This window comes from Atractosteus spatula, chromosome 6, assembly GCF_055471065.1.
Source record: "Atractosteus spatula isolate fAtrSpa1 chromosome 6, fAtrSpa1.hap1, whole genome shotgun sequence".
Classification (NCBI taxonomy): Eukaryota; Metazoa; Chordata; class Actinopteri; order Semionotiformes; family Lepisosteidae; genus Atractosteus; species Atractosteus spatula.
This window is the reverse complement of record NC_142711.1, coordinates 33,357,918-33,378,629: the sequence shown is the minus strand read 5'-3', so window position 1 is coordinate 33,378,629 and position 20,712 is coordinate 33,357,918. Positions and strand designations below refer to the sequence as shown.

Here is a 20,712-nt window from a genome sequence, read left to right as displayed (position 1 = left end):
GTCTGTTTTTCCTGGCTGTTTTTTACCTTTGTCAGATACTCGGCCACTGTGTGTTTTTTTTCACTAGGATCTGGTAGCATTCCAGTTTATGTTGTGTTGGTGTGTCCTAATTGGTGCTTTATTATTATTTTGCCTGGTTATCGGTGCTTTAATATTATTTAGCAGTGCTTTTGTCTTCAGTGTTCTCACTGCCAGGCCAAAATTCCCTGATGAACTGATTCTCAGACCAAGGTCTGTGCAGCTGGATTTGTGTTCCAGTGTGACGCTGTTCAGCTCAAGATTCAAGATCTTTTACTTGCCATATACAGTACAAGAAGTGTATTGGAATGCTTACTTATTCAGCTCTACCCAGTAACAGTAGAGAAATAAAATAGCTACAAATGACAAACAGACATGGACAATAAATTTAGACAATAGACGTTATAATACAGCGTGAAGTGGTGTCTTGTTTCCTGAGATCTGTCTTTCTTCTGGAAAACTGACTGTCGAATTTTGTCCAGATTGACTGTCAGTGCCCAGTACTGCTCCAGCAGTGCCGGGCTATCAGTGTAGAGCAGTAACTTGATCTCGGTGTCATGTGAGGCCAAGAGCTGTGACTGCATCAACACCTCTGCTAGCTCACTGATGTAGATATTGAACAGTGTTGGGCCCTCGCTATAGCCTTGTCTCAATCCCACAACCCCGAGGTAGGAATTCTGCTCGTTTCGATTTTTCCACTGCATGCTTGTTTTCTAATTGATTTACTGACGTTGTAGACTTTACCCCCTACACTCTCTCTTTCTTCCTGGTCTTCATGCCCTCTCTCTGCACAGCTAGGCAGGCACACAAACAGAGTGCCACATCTTTCTGCCCTTTGTGTTAAGGGCTTGTTTGTGAGAGGATGAAGCACGTGCTCTTTTAACAGAGGAGCCTGTATTGCAGTTAAACGCCCCGTCAGCAGTCACACCCTGGTGTACAGAAATGTGTACAGTGTTCTAGCAGACAAGAGAGCACATGACATCCCTCCAGATGGGATACCGGTCTGTCATAGGGATTACACTCCGAAAGCTGGTTCCTGCTTATACAGCTGGGCGGAGTGGAGCAACTGGGGTAAAGAGTATCCCTCAAGGGTACAACAGTAGGGGAACTATAATCCTCATGCTACCAGTTATGAGACCAGAGACATACCCACTACACTATGCTGCCCCCCTGCAGTCTGGTAATACACGCCATATTTGCTACATTTACAGCTCTTCTATCTGCTGTTAAACCATGCAGGACACAGGTCATGGGAAACGTGGACAGGGTCACAACTGGAAACTACAAGGAATTCATTTAGAATGGAGACCAAGAAAACCTTTACACAAAGAGTTGTGGGGATCTGGAACAGGCTCAGCCAAGGCCCAAACCTTTAAGAAAAAGCACCATTAGGAAATTGCTGGATGAAAGTTTAGTTTTGCTTAGCTACTAAACTTCCAAACGAGTAAGAAGGGCCAAGTGTTCTCTCACTTGCACCCATACATATGTAGTAGTGAAACACAAGGGGTCAAATCAGATAAACAGGCAGTTGTTTTGGGTGCTGGTTTTCTACTGTGTTGCTGAAAGTATTAGCTAATGTGCTTGCTATGTTCCACCACAGTCTCATTATATCCTCTGACAAGGCAATGGGAAATAATGAAAATGTATAGCTTCAATTAAAAACACACTTGGATTTGAAAAATGTGCCATGTTTTACTCTTCACATTTTACTACCTGAGTTTCAGTTGAATTTGTTAGTTATGCTATGTGGAACCGGCAGGAGTGTATTGCTTTCCTTCACTGACTGATGTATGACTTTTGCATGATGATCCAACGCAAAGCTGTGTAGCGTGCGGCCTTCCTCTGTGTTTGGTGTTTGTGTAATAAACACCTTCTCATTCACACCACCAGCCAGCCTAACCAGATGTCACAAGACATGATGTGCATCAAATCCACTTTGTTCTGTTCTTTTGGCTGCTGCATGTTATGTGAGGTTTGTGGTGATGCATGGAATTTTAGTGAATTGAATAGATAGAAGACTTAGGCAGTGCATTTTATATTTAACAAAAATAAACTAAAATGGCTTCAGGTTTAGATAAGGAGTTTTTGAAGCTCTCATTCAAATGAGTTATTTATTCTGATCTGAAGCTCTTTTGTCACACTTTACCGCTGTCCTGTATCGCTTAATGTCAATAGAGATTCCTTGCATTTTGCAGCCCTTGGTGCTGACCACCACTGAAATATGAAAATGATGATTAAATATGAACTGAAGAGTACTCGGTCATAGCAGCTAGTTTCTTTCCAGGTGTTCAGAGGTCCATTTTTATCTGCTAAAAATCTTGTGCCTGATACATACAAAGAGCAGTTTTGCAGGGCACATTTACAGAGGAGGTGAGAAAAGAGCCCCACAGAACCCTGGGAACATGTGTGTGCCCGACCAATACAGGCTCGTCCCATCTTTTGGAGGTGAGAGGAGAGCCCCACAGAACCCAGGCAGCGTGCTTGGCTTGCCCTTCCAGATTCACACTCTCTCCTGGGAGAAGTCATAGTCATAGCCTTGTGGGCAGTTAAACCATATTTGTTGTTGAATCCTGGGTGAGTATAGTTATATCACCTCACTGGCTGGGTCCAGGACGAATGGCACCATAATATCTGGACTGGAAATAATAACATCATTTTATTAACCCTATACAGTTTCTTGCATTAGGAATTCATCTTTTCGCATACCCCAGCTTGCTCTCCATGAGACACACAGACAGGGAGAGAGCCTGGGGTCAGAGCGCAGGGTCAGCCAATGAGATAAGGAAATCTTAAGCTAGCTGTGTCTGGAGAAACCACTAAAGGTAGAAGTATTTCTTACAGTGGCGATAAAAATATTCACCCCCCTCCCTTTGGCATTTTTCAAACTTCATTTTCTTACCTCATGAAATCAAAATGGATCTTAGGATCTTTTTCTTAATTAGGGAAAGCTTTAGGTTTGTTTTTTTTAATTGACATTACAGAGTGTTTTGTGTAGAGTTCAGTGGCAAGAATTCCCTGAACAAATCCAATTTGATTCCATGATGAAAGGAAAAACAAAGTGAAAAATGCGAAAGGAATACTTTTTATAGCCACTGTATTTATACTTTAATGGTTCAAGGTTTCTTTATGTCAGGAAATGAGGACATTAGAAAACGTACGAATTCTGAGCCACCCATTCTGTAATTGGTACTCACTCCTGCCGGAACTTCAGCCTCTCTGTAGCTGAGGACCTGGAAACAGTGGTAACTCACCCAAATCGAAAGTCAGGGCTTTACACGAGACTCGGTTACCTGACTCGGAGCGCTGGCAGACGGAACGCCTGCAGGCTCATTGGCTCTCGGCGTGCATCAGTGTAATGGAGTACCGCTGCTGGCGTGGGCTCGTTGCACCCAGCTGATGCTGGAAATAGGTGCCCATGCAGCGTCTGGTTACATCAACATTTAGCCAAACCGCGCAGGAGGACTGTGGCTCCTGACATCGCACGGCAGTGTGGGTTTGGGCGGGGGGAGCTGTCCTCAGGATGCACAATTATATCTCCAACCAAATATAAACCCGCAGGTTGTTTTGCGGTGTTTCTTTTTGCCGACTGCCGCTGCACAGCAGTGGAGATTCCCTCTTTGCAGGAGCACACTGATCCCAGACTATCCTTTCTCTCTGAATTACAAGCAGCTTTAATAATTGATAAGCTGCTTTGAGATAACGCCCTCTACTATTTCTGAAGGGTGCCACAAAGAGCAGCAAAAGAGAAGACAGGCGTAGAGGCAGAGTCAATTTAGCAAGGTGGGAAAGGCGGCAATGAGGGACTGTTATTTCTCAGTACTGCAGTAATATCTCGTTGCTGGAATTCTGTGCAGCAGGGCTCCTTGGAAGTCAATCATTAATGAAAGCAGACTCTCTGGTTTCCCTCTTCAGTTCCACTTCCGGGCTGTGCAGATGAAGCTCTCCTCCTTGGTAGACAGGCAGGCAGCTGGGCCCTTCAGCCCCTCAGTTGCTCAGAGCGGGCACACGCCTCAGGGCTGAACTGTACATGGCGATATCGCTGCAGCCCTGCAACAGAACAGAAGTAGAGTCGAGAGTAGAGTAGGGTTTAATAATAATAATAATAATAATAATAATAATAATAATAATAATTGCTTACACTTATATAGTGCTTTTCTGGACACTCCACTCAAAGCGCTTTACAGGTAATGGGGACTCCCCTCCACCACCACCACTGTGCAGCATCCACCTGAATGATGCGACGACAGCCATAGTGCGCCAGAACGCTCACCACACATCAGTGTGTCATCAGTGGGGAGGAGAGCAGAGTAATTAAGCCAATTCATAGAGGGGGTTTATTAGGAGGGCATGATTGGGAAGGGCCAATGGGAAATTTGGCCAGGATGCCGGGGTTACACCCCTACTCTTTTTGAGAAACACTCTGGGATTTTTAATGACCACAAAGAGTCAGGACCTCGGTTTTACGTCTCATCCAAAGGACGGCGCCTGTTTACAGTATAGTGTCCCCGTCACTATACTGGGGCATTAAGACCCACATAGACCGCAGGGTGAGCTCCCCCTGCTGGCCCCACTAACATCGCTTCCAGCAGCAACCTTAGTTTTTCCCAGGAGGTCTCCCATCCAGGTACTGACCAGGCTCTCACCTGCTGAGCTTCAGTGGGTTGCCAGTTGTGAGTTGCAGGGTGATATGGCTGCTGAGTTTATTGTCATATGCATAAGTGCAATGAAATGCTTAATTGCATGTATGCTCCTCCACAAAGACATCAAGGAAACACCAAAAACACAGAACGGTGGCAGCAACAAGTTAAATAACATACATCTTAGAGGAAAAAACACATCAGTGTGAGCCAGTGGTAGGGGTAGAGTTCAGTAATCTGACAGTTTAAGGACAGAAGCTGTCTTTGGGTCTGGATGTTCGTGCCTTTATGCTCCTATAATGTTTACCAGAGGGAAGGGGGGAGAAAAGCGAGGAACCAGGATGACTGGTGTCCTTGACGATACTTCCAGCCTTCCTGAGGTAGCGAGTAGTCAAAATGTCCACAACAGAGGGGGGCTGTACTCCAGTGATGGACTGGGCTGACCTGACCGCCCCTTGTAATGCCTTCTTTTCAGACAATGAGCTGCTGCCAAAACACACTGCAATGCCACATGTGAGCACACTCATAAATAGCACACCTGTAAAATGTGGTAAGGACTTTTGAAGACAGCCCACATTTTTTCAGTTGTCTGAGGAAGTAAAGTTGTGCCTTCTTTGTAGCTCCAGTTACATGCTGGGACCATGTTAACTCTTTAGCGGTGAAGGTTCTCAGGAACTTGAAGCTGCTAACCATCTCGACAGCCACCCCATTGATGTGAATAGGGGTGTGGTCCTCACCCTGCTTTCTAAAATCAATGACCAGCTCTTTGGTTTTACTGACATTGAGGGCGAGGTTATTGTCAAGGCACCATTCCACCAGGTTCTTGACATGAGACAATGTACATGTGAGAGGAAGCCATTTGGCACTTAGTAGCATATCGATCTGAGGATCTCCTCCTGTCGTTTCTTGAAAGAAGCCAGGGCATCAACAGCATGGTCTGGTAGCTTGTGCCATACACAAAGGATTGTGGGAGTAAAAACCTGTCCCTTGTTCTCAGTTTTAAGTGTATTTCCAGCTAGTTTCTGCTTGTGTCCTCTGGTTTGTGTTTCAGTTATGTCTGAAGAAATCCACTTGATTGATTTGGTCTGTGCCCTTAAGCATTTTGAATATCTGGGGGAAAAAGTCCCCTCGTAGTTTTCTCTGTTGGACACTTAAAAAGTTCAGTTGTCCCCGGTGTGTATTATTTTTACAGTTGTCTGGAGAATGGAGTCAACACCCACCATTTCTCTTTTCGAATTCTTGGTAGTACCGGCAGTAGCTGCAGTCATGCTAATTTTGTTAGGATTTGCAGTTTTTATTTTTTTCATGGGAGGAGAAGTACACTTTTTAGTCTCCCACAGATCTATGAGGGCGTGATCCAAGTATTCAAAAGGTACTTTTTTTACACAGAGTTGTGAAAGTATGGAACAGGCTATCCAGTCATGTTTTTAAAACCACCATCTTATCTCACTCCTCTCCTCTTCTCATCCTCTCCTTCGCTCTCGTTAATATTTCTACTTTATGCAAAGGGTTTTAGAGAATGGAACAAGCTACCTATTCATGTTTTTAAAGTCAGTACTCTGCTTTCTTTCAAGAAACATCTGGATTGGATCCACAGCTCCGTTATCTACTAACTGCAAAGCAGTGAAGACAGACCTCCTCTCATTGGTAACCTTTGTAATCTTAAGTAGGTTTTTCCACTTTGAGCTTCGGGGTTTCAACTGGGGAAAAAAAAAATTCAACTTTTAAAGATATTTTTTCAGCTCTTACTTGACAAATGTCAGTAGCTCTCCAGTTGTGCCGGCAATAATCCAAGAGTCTTGCTCCATATCTTAGGCTGGCAATCTATGAGCAGTTGTTTCCAAGTGTAAGCCCTCTTTAAACTGAGCAAGTCTGTGAGCCTCCTTGTGCTTTGTTCTTCGCTTCAGGACCAAAGCCTTTTGTAAGTAGCCCTGCAGTTGCGTAGTTGTGTCCTGGTCTTTGTAAGCTGCTATTAAATTCTGGAAGATAGGTCTGGCTGAAATGTACAACAGAATGATTACTCAGCTTTTATTTTCTGTAGGTTCTTTTATTTGCATGGCATTGCAGAAGCAGTTTGTAAAAGGAATTCAGTAATGTAAAATATACCGTACTATGTAGTTTCATGTATACTAGAATAAGCAAATGGAATGTGCACTACAAAAAATAGAAAACTGAGCTTTTTGTTTTCATCTTCTGTCATTGTCTCTGCTCTGTGGTGTAATGTCAGTCTGTCTTTCCAAGCATGCTTTGTTAGAGTCCTTGTGTCGTTCACTGGCGATCTCTGCGGAGTCCTGTGCGAGTGCTGTTTCCGTCTCTTTGCAGTTCTCTCCATCAGTTTTATGATCTGGCTTTCTTTACCTGTTAATTAGTATAACTCATAGAAACAGATGCGTCTTCTGCTGTGTGATTACTCTCTTCCACTTCTATCTTTCAGTCCTTTTTCTTCCACTTATATCTTTCAATATTAGAGCATAGAATAATACTGTCTGTTATCTCCACCCAGTCTTCTCTGGTTTAATCCCAGATCACTATCTTAACAGCCAGGAGTATAGCCATTGAAGTTCTTATTATATGTTTTATTCTCTAAATATTACATATGTCTGACATTCATCACACCCCACCTGATAAGAAGAACAAAATAAGGTTTTATTTTGTTTAAAACGTAGTCAGCAGCGACATTTATCTGACTTCAGTTATAGCCCTGTCAGTGCTCTGTTGCCGGTGTGACAGACACTCTTATATACACAGTAGAGAATTATGTGAATAAATGCCCAAGTTTGGGAAGAACCCGCCCTGGTCTTGGATCCTCATCCAGCACTGGAGAAATATGAGAGCAAATATTGCTTGCAATAACAGCTTTTTAGGTCAGGGGCCTGTTTTATCTGTGTCAAGATTCTGTACATCAGCTGTGTGCTGGGAGTTCAGTAGAGTTTGCTCATGTAGTGGTGGTGTAAGAGAGAGAGAGCTGTGTGTGGACTGTATTCGCCTGGCACAGCCTAACTCCTGACATCCACCCATCCACAGATCGCAGGTGGGGGGTTAAAGCTGGGTTTGACGAATGATCTCACTGTGGTTGTAAAGCCCTGCGTGAGCCAGACAGAATTCCAGCAGTGGAGCAGCTCTTCGTGTGGTTTGAAAGGTGGAGCCCCATCGCTTCCCTCCACGATGCCTGGCAGTCGTCAGGCGCCAGCACCTCAATGAGCCCGATGTGTTCTTGCAGTGGTCCTTGAACGTGCGTTTCAGTGCTTTCCTTTTGAAAGTTTTTCCAGAATATGGCTTCCAAAGTGGCATGACAGACCCACGAGACTTTCTGTTTGCTCCCTCCTACCCCGTGATAGAAGAGCCGATTAACTCTTGGCTATTTCACCCTGCAGTGTATAGAAAGCAGCCATGATTTCTGATTCCAAATGTAAAAGCGGCAGTTTTTTTACTCCAAGCCAAAGTGTTCTTCACTTTCTTCGGATAAACAACCTGCGTTTCCAAAATGAATTGAAAAACAAAGCCAAACATTTAGGCCTCCTTTCCATTCCTTCTTCGTCTTTTGCCGTATTGTTATCTTCATATTGTTACGTTTGACTTTCAGACAGGTGGGAAGCTAATTTTCTCTGAGGAAAAGATTTATCCTACGATTTTAAGGGCTTTCAAACTGAAGCGGGAAAGTCTAACGTTGTGCCCAGCTGGCTGATCTTCTTTAGAGCGCGTGGGATTTCCGGTCACAGTGGAGGGAGTTACTGCTGAGAAACTCAGCTTTGTGAGAAACAAGTTCAGTTTTACTTATGTCTTGTCAGGTTTCTAGTCTGTTCGTCTGTTTCTTTTCTAAAATAAGAGAGTGAGAGAAGTTCTTTATTTTTCTCTTTCTGCAGGCTGGCTGGGGGGCGATCCAGGGTTGCGCTTCTGAAGAGGGTGCACTGGGCCTGAGACCTGACTCGGACAGATGGCCACGTGCAGCTGAGCGTAGGCATGAAGAGAGAGTGGGCAGAGGAGAGCAGCTGTAGGACACCTCTCGCACTGAAGAAACTTACACACATGCACTGAGGACTTGAACCCGCAGCCCCCTGTACCCCTGCTTTGGAACCAGGGTTTTTTTTTCTTGTAAAAACTTGAAAGCGTTTTTCAAATGAGGCGCAGAGAAGAGATTGACCGAGCCACACAGTCAGTGTGGCCTGTATAACTGAGGCTATCTTCATCACCCGCAGCATAACTGCATCTTCCTCTCGCACAGCTCTGCCGCTATCAGCCCAATGGGCAGGTGTGTCCAGGACACAGTCCTGACACACTGTTGCTTTCGCACAGCGTTCCTGCTACATCCAGACTGACAGTCGGACAACATTCACACTGAAAGAGCAGCAGGATAGTGTGTGTTGAGTGGCAAGCTTTAAAATAATTTTCTTAAAAAGATAAGCTTGCAGAAATAATTCATGTGTCGCCTTCAGAAGGTTCCCACCTTCTTTTGAGTGATTTTAATCAGTAATTGGGTTTTTAATGTTATTTAATTTTGAGTAGAACAGGGGTCCATTGGAATACTACAGGCCTCCTCTGTGTTAAGGACGGGGCTGTAGAGTTGCGCATCTCCATTCGCTCAACTGCCACTTTTCCACTGGACTTATTTTGGAATCTCCCTTCATTTGTGGAAGTTGAACCCCCGTTTTACCTTCTTTTTTTTTGACCTGTGGCCCGAAGCCTGTATCTTGGGAAGTACAGCAGAGGCGGCCAGTCGGGGGGTGAATTGCCCTTGAGGATAAGTCGCATCCCTGCACCCGCCAATACATTCCCGCCGCTTTCGGATAAGATGCGCGGCGAGCCCCGCGCCGGGCGCAGGCCAGTCGGCTCGTGCTGAGGGATGCCCGCGCCGTGAGCGACCCGAGCGACCGCGCGCGCGACTCCCCCGCACCGCGGACAGAGAGGATGGCGGAGCACGCGGAGCTGCTGGCGGAGATGGCCTCCGTCAGCCGCATGACCACGACGGAGCGGCTCAAGCACGCGCAGAAGCGGCGCGCGCAGCAGCTGAAGGGCTGGGCGCAGCTGGAGAAGGAGGGGCCCCGGAGCCACAGGGGGGGCAAGGGCGGGGCGGGGCCGAAGAAGGGCCGCAGGGTGGTCTTCCCCCACAACATCACCCTGCTGGAGGCCGCGGCGCGCAACGACCTGGAGGAAGGTGGGTGTCCGACGCTGAAGCGTTTGTCAGAACAGGTGGATCATCAGTTTGTATAGCACACACCCACTCTACATTCCCAAGTGACACATGCAGCCATCGCTTAAGAAGCTTTGTCTATCTTTGGGAACCACTCTAGTCCTGGATTAGTGCATGAGCTGTAGTATTTCGGTTACGTTGCTCCATCTTGGGCATAAGCTGACTCTGCACAATTTCACCTAATATGTTCACCCTAAATGCACTTTAGGCAAGTGTTTTGTCGTTCTTGTTGCTAAATGGTTTGTTTAAAATAACTTTACACATTAAATTGCTCACTTCTAAATGAATGCATGTGTGAAGAATACAATCTAGGTTCATTTTGTTTTAATATATATACATTGTGCACTGTTAATAGCTTCAAAAGCGAGGTTTTAGGACCTGCCAAATTGGACTTTTGTTTTTAGTTTATTAGGTTACTTCTATGCCTTTAAATGGCATTAAATCAAAAATATTTTTCAAGCGGCTGTAATTGATTTAATCTCCCTGTTGTTTATATCTGTTACTGTAATTCTTTAGTGAAATATCTGCCTTTGAACAGTACAGGATGCAGTCTTCACTATTTTATACAACTCACTTACCATAAAAAAAAATGTCCATTCAATTCATACCCGAAGAAAACGCTTATTTTCACAGCTGGTAAAAGGTTCTCATATAGTACTCTGAATCCAGGGTAAAGACTATATTGACAAACTCTCCTTTATCATCTCTGTTTCACATTTGGTTTCAAGAACATGAGAAAGGTTACAAATGAGAGGAGGCCATTTGGCCCAATTAGGATGTTGGTTAGTTAATTCTTTGAGCCAAGAACTGTATCTGCTGCTTCTTGAAGGGAGCAAGGTATCGTCTTACTTGGTAACTTCTTCCATTCTCCCACAATCCTTTAAGAAAAAGTGTGTCCTGTTCTCGCTTGCAAATGCTCTTCCATGTATTTCACTAGTTCAGGTGGGTCCCTGCGTCAGCATGCATAGGCTGCAAAGGAACAAGTCATAGGTTTATTCCATGCTGAAAAGAGAAGAAGGAAAACGCAACGTTTCGGCTGTGGAGTGCTCACACCCGAAGACGGCTAATACACCTATTACTTGTTCCCATGTATTTCACTGTTTATTTGGAAGATGTTGACGGGATTGACTTTGTCAGTGCCCTTGAGGATTTTGAATACTTTGTACCAGGTCCCCTCAGTTTTCTGTTCTTGAGGCTATAAGGGTTCACATCTTTTAGCCTTTCAGTGTAAGACATTCCTTTAAGACCTGTAATGTATCTGGTTGCTTTTCTTTGGATCGATTCTGGAGCAGCAATATCTTTTCTATAATGACCTAACTAAAATTGTACACTATTCTAAATGAAGCCTTTTTTAGTGATTTCTAGAATTTGAAATTAACATTTGTTTATTTAAATATTGTTTTTAACTACATACTGTATTTCCTAACATTTATCTTTCTATTTTTTAAGACAAAAGATGTAAAGGTAAATGAAGTGTCAACATAAAAACCTAGGCTAAGTCTTTTTCATAGTGAGAATCTTCAAGCTTCCTACTTTAGTTCCCACTTTATCTTTAAAGTTTGTTTTTGATGCTTACAAGTAACCTTTGTGCTCTTGCCTACATTATGCATCATCTTACAGTTGTGTGGTCACTTGTGAGTGTTATCTATTTTTTATTTCATCTGCTGCTTCTATAGCATTTGCTAATTTCTCCTATTTTGAGGTCTTCTTTTAAGTGCTAACTTTAATTTTCCAAACAGTCTAGCTGAGCCTCCTCTTTTTGTGATGTTTCTCATGGTCTCATGTTTTTATATAATCAACAATGTGACTAGTCTAATAACTGGAACAGACTCTAGATCATTGCTATGAATTAGGAAGAGCAGTAGACCTAATAGGCATCCCTGTGGTACTCCACTAATTACATATCCCAGTTTGAGCATTCTCCCCTTCTCTGTACTCTCTGCTTTCTAAGTCCAAACATGTGCATTTCTTTGAGAGCCTACCCACCTGTAATTTGATGATTAATCTTTTATGAAGAACATTATAGACAGCCTTTTGAAAATCTAAATACACAGTATCATATTCTCTGTATCCGCCCATTGCTGTTCTTGCTTGTTTAAAGAATTCTCAACAAGTTAAGCAAAGTCCGCTTTTTTAAAATCCATGTGTACTATCCCCTAGGATTTAATTTCCATATAACTAATGCTGTAATTTAGATCTAATTATTGTTTCCATAACCTTACACGTAACAGATGTTAAGCTTACTGTTCTGTAGCTACTTAGTTCAGTTTTGTCAGACATTTTACAGATGGACACTACATTAGTAGTTTTACAGCACACAGGTATTAACCCCTCTCTTGTGAAACATTCAAAAGAGTTGTGCCAGTGGCTTATGAATAATGTTTCTTGTTTCTTTAAGTACAATTGGTAATGTACCAATACCTGAAGCATTTGTGCCTCTTCTTTGCTTTTTCCAGGAAATCTTGACATCTAATTGTCTTGCCATTTTCATTCTGTAACAAAACCTAACCTTGACCCAGTGAAAATGAGGAAATGAGGGGGAAATGAGGGTTTTGTCAAAGGGGGGTGTAGCTGTGTTACCTTTTCTGAGGGAGGTGTATGCTTAATGAAATCCTTTGAATAGTCTGGGTAGAAGGAAGGTGATCTGTGGTGCTGTTCATCCTGCATTCTGGATCAGTCAGAGTTATGGCCTGGCCATTGAAAAAACTTGGTTCCTCCAGCACTGAGCATTTCATCACATTCATTATTTAATATTTTCATGTTAAATATAAATGTAATTTAAAAATACTTTTAACAGGACTCACTGTTCCCATATCATAACCTTCCATCTCAAAATCATTTTGGAAAAGTGTTTGCTGTCCCAAATTGCCCAAGATGTCTGACCCTAGTGCTTGCCCCATTTATAAACCTTAAAGACTCGAGCCCCGATTTTCATCCCACCTTCAACGATAATTCAAACATTCGGCCCCTGCACTTACCACATCCCTAAGCCTAACCTTAGCCCAAACATTAAACCTACATCAAATAGGACTTTCAGACCTCGACCAAATACTGTACATGCCCAGGTCCTAATCCAGCCCTTACAACTCATCTCTATCATCACCTTTCTTCTCTGCTATATCTTTTGTACTAGACAAACCTTACGTCCAGTACCTACCCCAGTTAAAACCATAATTCAAACATTCCAGTCCCATCCCCTTCCCTGTTACTCACAGCCAGACTAGTGTTTGTGCCCTAACTCAAACACTGAGGATTAGCCAATACCTTTATATTTAGATTCCTTTATACAGATGCCTTTTGTGTTTTTACCACAAACACAAAGAGTTTTTTCAGTAGGCCATTGCCCAGTAGGGGTTAGCACAGCAGGAAATTTGATCAAATGGTAGACTGTAAACATGACATGGGCTGAGAGTAATTCGGAGGTGATTTAGAGGGGTCTGACTAAACTATATTTCCATCCAACACTTCAAGTTGTCTGATAAGCTGCTCTATAGAAAGGTTTTTAAAAGAGTGATCAAATACTATAACCAATGAGAGATCACCAACTTAATATCCCCCTACAAAAAAAGTCTGGTAATGACAACTGTTAATTTGCAGTAAAACAAAACCAATACCAATGACAAGTTATACAATGGTAAAGCTCATAACGTTAGGATTTCTGAAGTAATAAATTCTGTATGGGACTAGCAGCAGTATATGAGTAACTGAGCATGTGAATAGATCACATCCAGCCCTACAGTCCATTGTTTAGTGGAGTAACCCAGAGTTACACCAACAGGACAGGACGTCTATAAGCCCACCATTCATCCATCTATCCACCCATCCATTTTCTAACTGTTTAATCCAATTTAGGGTTGTAGGGGAGCCAGAGCCTATCCCACCAAGCAATGGGCACAACTCAGACACAAAGACATGCGCACACACACTCACACCAGGAATAGATTTCCCAGAAGCCAATTAAACCTATCGGTAAGTCTTTGGACTGTGGGAGGAAACCAGAGCACCCAGAGGAAACCCATGCGTAAGAAGGAGAGTATACAAACTCCATGCGGGTAACACCTCAGAAATTGAACCTAAGGCCCCAGAGCTGCGAGGCAGCAGAGTTAACCGCTGTGTGACCATGCCACCCCATAAACTCCCCAATATACTGTTAAATACTTTCACTTACTTGACAGGACCTCAAAACGGTTGAAACTGATTCAGCAGTTTTCCATCATTTTATGTTCTGAAGCTCAGTTTTAAACAACTGAGCAGGCCTTGAACTTACTGAATGAGTCACTGGACATGACCTGTATGTGCCCATCTGTTCAGTGTAAGAAAGGAAAATATTTCTCTATTGCACTTCATCCAATAGCACACGTTTTTTTCCATCTTTAAAGTAATGAAAATAGGGAATGATGAACTTTTCCGGGTGGGACTGCCATCAGACCAGGGAAGGGGTTAACAGCTCTGGGCTCAGATGTGCTGTGACTGCAGGAGTGGCAGTGTCCTGCTCTGTGGTTTATTACAGCACATTCCAAGTGAGGGATTCACGGGCATGTGGGCAGCTCCACCCTGCTCTCTGCAGCAGTCCCACATGAACAGAAACACAGGCACCAGCCCCATTCTTAACATGGCCTCTGGAAGAGAGAGAAAGAGGGGCTCAGAGAGAGATGTGGTAGACCGAAGAGCCTTTTCATTTTTCAGGCTTAATACATTAACCATTTATTTTTTTCTGTTTCTTATGATCATTTTTTTAATAAATCTAATATTCCCTTTTAATATGCCTTAACTTGGAAGAATGTTTCTCCCACTTCATCCAGATGATGGTCTCCAGTTAACCATGTGGACAGGACAGGTGTATTACAGACAGCAGCACGTGGCTCTCAGATTGACTTTACTAGGACTCCCTGTAGTGTCCCCATGTGTCTGCCTTGCATTCATTCATGTTTCTTGTTCTCTGAACCTACTGTTCTAGCCTGGCAGGTCTTGCGTTCACCTGCAGCTTGTTATGTGTTTTGTGTAGTCGCATATCATTTGAAATGTGGCAATACTAGTTTCTGATTAATTTGGTTGTCCCTGCATTTCTAATCTATGAAATGCGGGTAACAAAGAGCAGTCTAAAGCACTGTGGGATGTGATTAGTGTTTAGAAATAGAGCAGGTGGCATTAAGATACACAATTCAAGTGCTTAACTCCACAGCTTTGCCATATTAAATTGAGCCCTTGAGGGAGATAGGTGTTGTCTAATTTTCTGAAACCACTTCCCTACATCTAGTAGTGTCTGCACCACGCCCAGATGATCAAGGCCATCTGATGCACCGCACTGCTGTGCATGTTTGGCTTTATATCTATATCGGGATGTCTCAATTCAGTCTATCAGGACTCTGTTTGTCACGAATTCTGTGAGGGTGAGGGTGCTAGGACCAGGAGAGTGTCAGTTTTTTTTTGGCTGTGTGAATTTCAAGGAGAATTTTTGACTTGGGTACCACAATTTAATCTGTCTCTGTCTTTCCATCTTCCACCTGCTGTGCTTTTTCATCTCTCACTCCCCCTTTGCTTCTCTCTCTCCACAGTGACCGAGCTCTTGAACAGCGGGGTTAGTCCAGACCTGTTCAATGAGGATGGGCTGACAGCTCTGCATCAGGTATGAACTTGTCCACCAATGAGCCTCTCATGATGGTTCAGCATGTGTATGGATGTGTACATGTCTGTGTGTCTCTCATATCTCGGTGTGCCAGGACTTCTTACTGCGACTCAGTGTTCGAGTTTCAGTGTGTCGCTTTGTCTCGGTGCATCTAGGTGTGACACTAAATCCAGTCTTTCAATTTGTCATTGTCTTGGCATGTCTCTGTCTCTGCAGTGCTGTATTGATGATTTTGAAGAGGTAGTATGTGCTCTTTTGGCTGCGGGTGCAAATGTGAACGCCTGTGACAGTGAACTGTGGACCCCACTGCACGCAGCTGCTACCTGTGGACACACCAGCCTTGTGGAGTTGCTCATCAAGCAGTGAGCCTGATCTCCTTTGTACTGACGCTGCACACTCTGTACACACACTCCCACACTGCTCATCAAGCAGTGAGCCTGATCCCCACTGTACTGACGCTGCTCATTCTGTACACACACTCACACGCTGCTCATCAAGCAGTGAGCCTGATCTCCACTGTACTGACGCTGCTCATTCTGTACACATACTCACACGCTGCTCATCAAGCAGTTAGCCTGATCTCCACTGTACTGATGCTGCACACTCTGTACACATACTCACACGCTGCTCATCAAGCAGTTAGCCTGATCTCCACTGTACTGACGCTGCACACTCTGTACACACACTTACATGCTGCTCATCAAGCAGTGAGCCTGATCTCCACTATACTGACGCTGCGCACTCCTAAATACAATATTTTTATACAATTGTCATCATATTTTACATGTTCCTGTCACTGGGGCACTTATACAGCAAACACCAGCCTGGTGGAAATGTTTTCCAGAATGCGCAAAAATACACTCACAGTGTGAGATGCATATGCTCAAATTTAGACAGACTATGTCTCTGTCCTGCTACATTTTCTGTGTTGGTTGTTATTGTCTCAGTTCACTTGGCCCCCTTGTCTTTGTATTGCAGTGGTGCTGACCTGCTAGCTGTCAATGCAGATGGGAACATGCCCTATGACCTTTGTGAGGATGAGGTTACTCTGGAGTTTGTTGAGACGGCCATGGCTGAACAGGGTCAGTGTGAAGTTGCCATTGTCTTCTGAACTGGTCTGTTTGCTATCCTTCTCTGCTGATTACAGTAATGTGCAAGCTGGAAAAATAGCAGCTACACAACAGAAAGGTTGAAGAAATTACAGGTTGCTGAGATAAATGAACTAGAAACTGAGACAAACTAGTTTTTTAATTGCCACAGGTGGTCAAGTCCTCAGTTTAATGATTTTTTTCAAAAATCATCAACACACACTAGATTAAATACAAGGTGTGGATATTTACGAAGAAGTTGTAGCATTATTGTCTCGCTCTGTGCAGGTATTACCCAGGAGCGGATCAATGAATGCCGGGGGGCGAAGGAGCAGGAGATGATCAGAGACATCATGGCTCTGATCAAGGCGGGATCTGACCTCAACGCGCAGGATGACAACGGAGCCACTCTGGTGAGAGAGTCACTGAACACACTGCACTGAGATACAGGCTGATCATCCTGCCCTGAGACTGAGAGAGCGAGAGTGTGAAAGCTGCACTGAAGCAGAAAGAGGAACAGGCTGAACACACTCCACTGGGAGACAGAGAAGGGCAGGCAGAACTATTATGAATAAGCAGTTTATTTTTCTCCTGCATCTGTATGTTTAGGAGGACCTCTCTATGTAAAACAGAAGTAGAAAAAATGGTTCATATCCAATGTAGTGAATGAGAGAATAATTAATAATTGTTTACACTTATATAGCGTTTTTCTAGACACTCCACTCAAAGCGCTTTACAAGTAATGGGGACTCCCCTCCACCACCACCAATGTGCAGCATCCACCTGAATGAGAGAGGTGGAGAGAAGGAGCCTACACACTCACTACACATATTCCAACAGACCGATATAAGTAATTGATTTCAAGAATAAAACTAACCCCCCTTCTTCTTTCTTTGTTCTGTGCTTTTCTTACTTTGGTTCTGCTTGCTGTCTTTCTCTGTGCAGTTGCACATTACAGCAGCAAACGGGTATCACTCTGCAGCAGAGCTGCTGTTGGAGCACCGGGCCCGAGTGGATGGAAGAGACAGTGATGGCTGGACCCCCCTGCACGCTGCCTCCTGCTGGGGACAGGTCAGTACTGTCCCCTCAGAATGCGTACCCTCTCTTCCCTAGTTTCACAAATTGAAAAAGACTTGGGTGTTTAGATCTTCCTGACAATGGGGAAAGCACTAGAACTGCACTATAGAGTAAGAAAGTATTATACAGCACTAGTAAGGCCTCGTTTAGAAGATTCTTGTATCTTTTGGTCACCGTGTTAAAAAAAGATATTGCTGCTGTACACTCAGCCCAGAGAAAAGCAACCAGAGCTGAACCTTTTTAGTCTTGACCAGAGAAGACAGCAAGCGCCCAGAATCCTCAAAGGCATTGGCAGTGTCAAAAATGAGGGCCTTTTCAGAATGTACAGCAATATATGAACCAGTGGACACAAATGGAACTGTGTACATGGCAGTGCATTTAAAACTCAGTACAGGAGACTACAATTCTTATCAGGAGACCCACAATTCTTATCACTTATCACTTATCACTGTTTCTTAACTTATCACTGTTAAGAAATGGCTGGATGAGAGTTTTGGATTAATAAGCTACTAACTTTTAAACAGGCTAGATGGACTGAATGACCTCCTGTTGTTTGTAACCTTTCTTATGTTGTTGAAGCCTTGGAAGGGAAAACAGATTGTGTCCAAGGTTGGTTGTACATTCCAGCATCATGGAGAGCTTCAGGCTCACAGTAGAGCACAGTGGTGCAGTCCCAGTCCCAGGGGCCATAATTCTTGAAGTATTTTGCAAAAATCACCTACAGTATATGTTTGGAACTGGGGCAGAGATATTAAAGGGTCATAATGAAGCCAAGGCACCAGTGACATTGAAAAGGAAGGATTCTGTAAAATTGTAGGGATGTGGTACAGAGAGTCCTTCACCTACACACCTCATTGTATGGAGTTAATGATCTCAGACCGCTTCCTGCCCTCTTTTTAAAGTGTTCAGCACCACATTGAGCTCAGTACTGAATGTCTTATTTGACTGTCTTTTAGATACAGATGGTGGAGCTGCTGGTAGCAAATGGAGCCAGCCTGAATGCCAAGTCTGCACTAGAGGAGACACCACTTGGTAAGAGAGAGTTCTCCGGCTTCTTAGCAGTTTCTTTGTTGTCAATGGTGTAACATGGATAGCAATGAAACTGCTTAATGGATATTATACTCTGTGGATGAAGGTATTGTGTTCTTGGAAAACACCCCTCCTGACAGGAAAGAAATTCAGAAGAAACAATTAATACAATCACTCAGACATTTAAGTAAAGATTAGTATGGACCTTCAATTCTAAGGGAATGGGTTTACCCCAAAAAAGGAACGAATACTGTACCCCATAATTATGGAAACACCTTCACTATAGAGCTGATTAGGTTGGTGCATGTGCACTCCATTTGTTGAGAATGCGGTGAAGTATGATTCAGGAGACCATAACACATTTCTCCACTAGTAAGGAATCCATTGTCCTGTGCTCTTTGCAACACTGTGCAGAGTGATGAAACTAATTCCCATTGATTAATCTGGCTGCTTGCAGTTGTTTGATCTGCCGCTACTTGCCCCTTTTGGATTTTGAATTAGTGCACAGGTATCACAATCCTGGATTATACCTTTCTGCCCACTGTTTCCCTTGGAACGTGAGACCTGTTTAACGGCAGGTGGTCCAGACCACCTAGCTGGGCTGTAGCTGAAAAGAACAGTAGACGTTGGGGAGTCAATGAGGTGGAGAGATAATCTGGGAAGCCGACTGTGAGCTGGTCAGAGGGATGGCCTGAGACATTCCTGAGTCCTAAGCACCCTCTGAGGTGTCCTTTCTGCTGTGCCCCCAGATGTGTGTGCCGATGAGGAGGTGAGGGCCAAGCTGCTGGACCTGAAGCACAAGCACGATGCCATCATGAAGAGCCAGGACAGACACAAGAGCACGCTGCAGAGACGAGCCTCCAGCACAGGCAGCCGAGGGTAATGCTAATTAATAATTCCTTACACTTATATGGCGCTTTTCTGCTATATAAGCTATATATATCTTTTGTATATATATATTTATGGGTACTCAAAGCTCTTTAAAGATAAGATCTATCCACCACCACCAATGTGTAGCACCACCTGGATGATGCGACAGCAGCCAAACTGCACCAGTACACTCACCACACCTCAGCTATCAGAGGGGTGAAGAACAGACTAATGAAGCCAATTCATAGACGGGGATAATAAAGAGGCCATGATAGGTAAAGGTCAAGGAGAAATTTGGCCAGGATAACTGGGGTAGCACCCATAATCGTTCCAAGAAATGCCTTGGGATTTTTAGTGACCACAGAGAGTCAGGACCTTGGTTTTTCGCCTCATCCAAAGGGCATTTTTTTACAATATAGTGTCCCAGTCACTATTGTGGGGCATTAGGATTCACACAGACTACAGGTTGAGCTCCCCCTACTGGTCCCACTAACACCTCTTTCAGTGGCAACCTTCGCTTTTCCAGGATGTCTCCCATCCAGGTACTGGCCAGGCTCACGCCTGCCGCCAGGTTAGTTGCAGGGTGGTATAGCTGAGAGAGAGAGGAGGGGGCAGGGGGGCTGGAGACAGGAAGAAAGAGAGAGAAGGCATGAGCAGGAGAAAGGGAAGGTACTGGAGAGGAAGGGGGAGTTAGGAGTTGAAGATGTGGTGGTGGAGGAAAACTCATTCTGCACAGCATTAGGTTGTAATGTCATTCCACTTTTTCTGTGAAAGTAAAATCTGAGTGTGCATTGATACCATGTTGTACAGTTATTACTGTAATGTGTGCAGCTTCTGCAACAATGTCTTGCCTCTCTGCCGATACAGCAAGGTAGTCCGGCGTGTCAGTGTCAACGAGCGCTCGAGCCTGTATCGCCGGGAGCACCAGAAGGAGGCGATGGTGTGGCAGGAGCGTGGGCGGCAGGTGGAGGCGCAGGATGACGACGAGGACAGACAGACGGACACCGAGCTCATGCAACACGCTACCTTGGTGAGACTTGCTGAAACACAAAGTCATCGATGGACACAGACAGGCTCTACCCTAATCCAGCTTTTTTGTGAGACGTTTTTAATAAATGTTAAATCTTTCCTAAATAGAACAGAACAGTATTTCAACACTTTTCCCCTCTGAGTCTCCTA

The 20,712-nt window shown here is 44.0% G+C and overlaps 1 protein-coding gene across 1 annotated transcript in view; it reads left to right on the top strand.

Annotated features, from left to right (window-relative positions):
• ppp1r16a (protein phosphatase 1, regulatory subunit 16A) overlaps window positions 1-20,712 on the top strand; it is a 33,386-nt gene that overhangs the window by 5,484 nt on the left and 7,190 nt on the right. Inside the window, exons 2-10 of the mRNA XM_088919774.1 lie at window positions 8,519-9,807; window positions 15,399-15,469; window positions 15,686-15,831; window positions 16,448-16,551; window positions 16,846-16,970; window positions 17,503-17,628; window positions 18,591-18,666; window positions 19,413-19,542; window positions 20,401-20,563. Coding sequence (XP_088775900.1) covers window positions 9,561-9,807; window positions 15,399-15,469; window positions 15,686-15,831; window positions 16,448-16,551; window positions 16,846-16,970; window positions 17,503-17,628; window positions 18,591-18,666; window positions 19,413-19,542; window positions 20,401-20,563 — 1,188 coding nt within the window. The 5' untranslated portion in view covers window positions 8,519-9,560. The remainder of the gene's footprint in view (window positions 1-8,518; window positions 9,808-15,398; window positions 15,470-15,685; window positions 15,832-16,447; window positions 16,552-16,845; window positions 16,971-17,502; window positions 17,629-18,590; window positions 18,667-19,412; window positions 19,543-20,400; window positions 20,564-20,712) is intronic.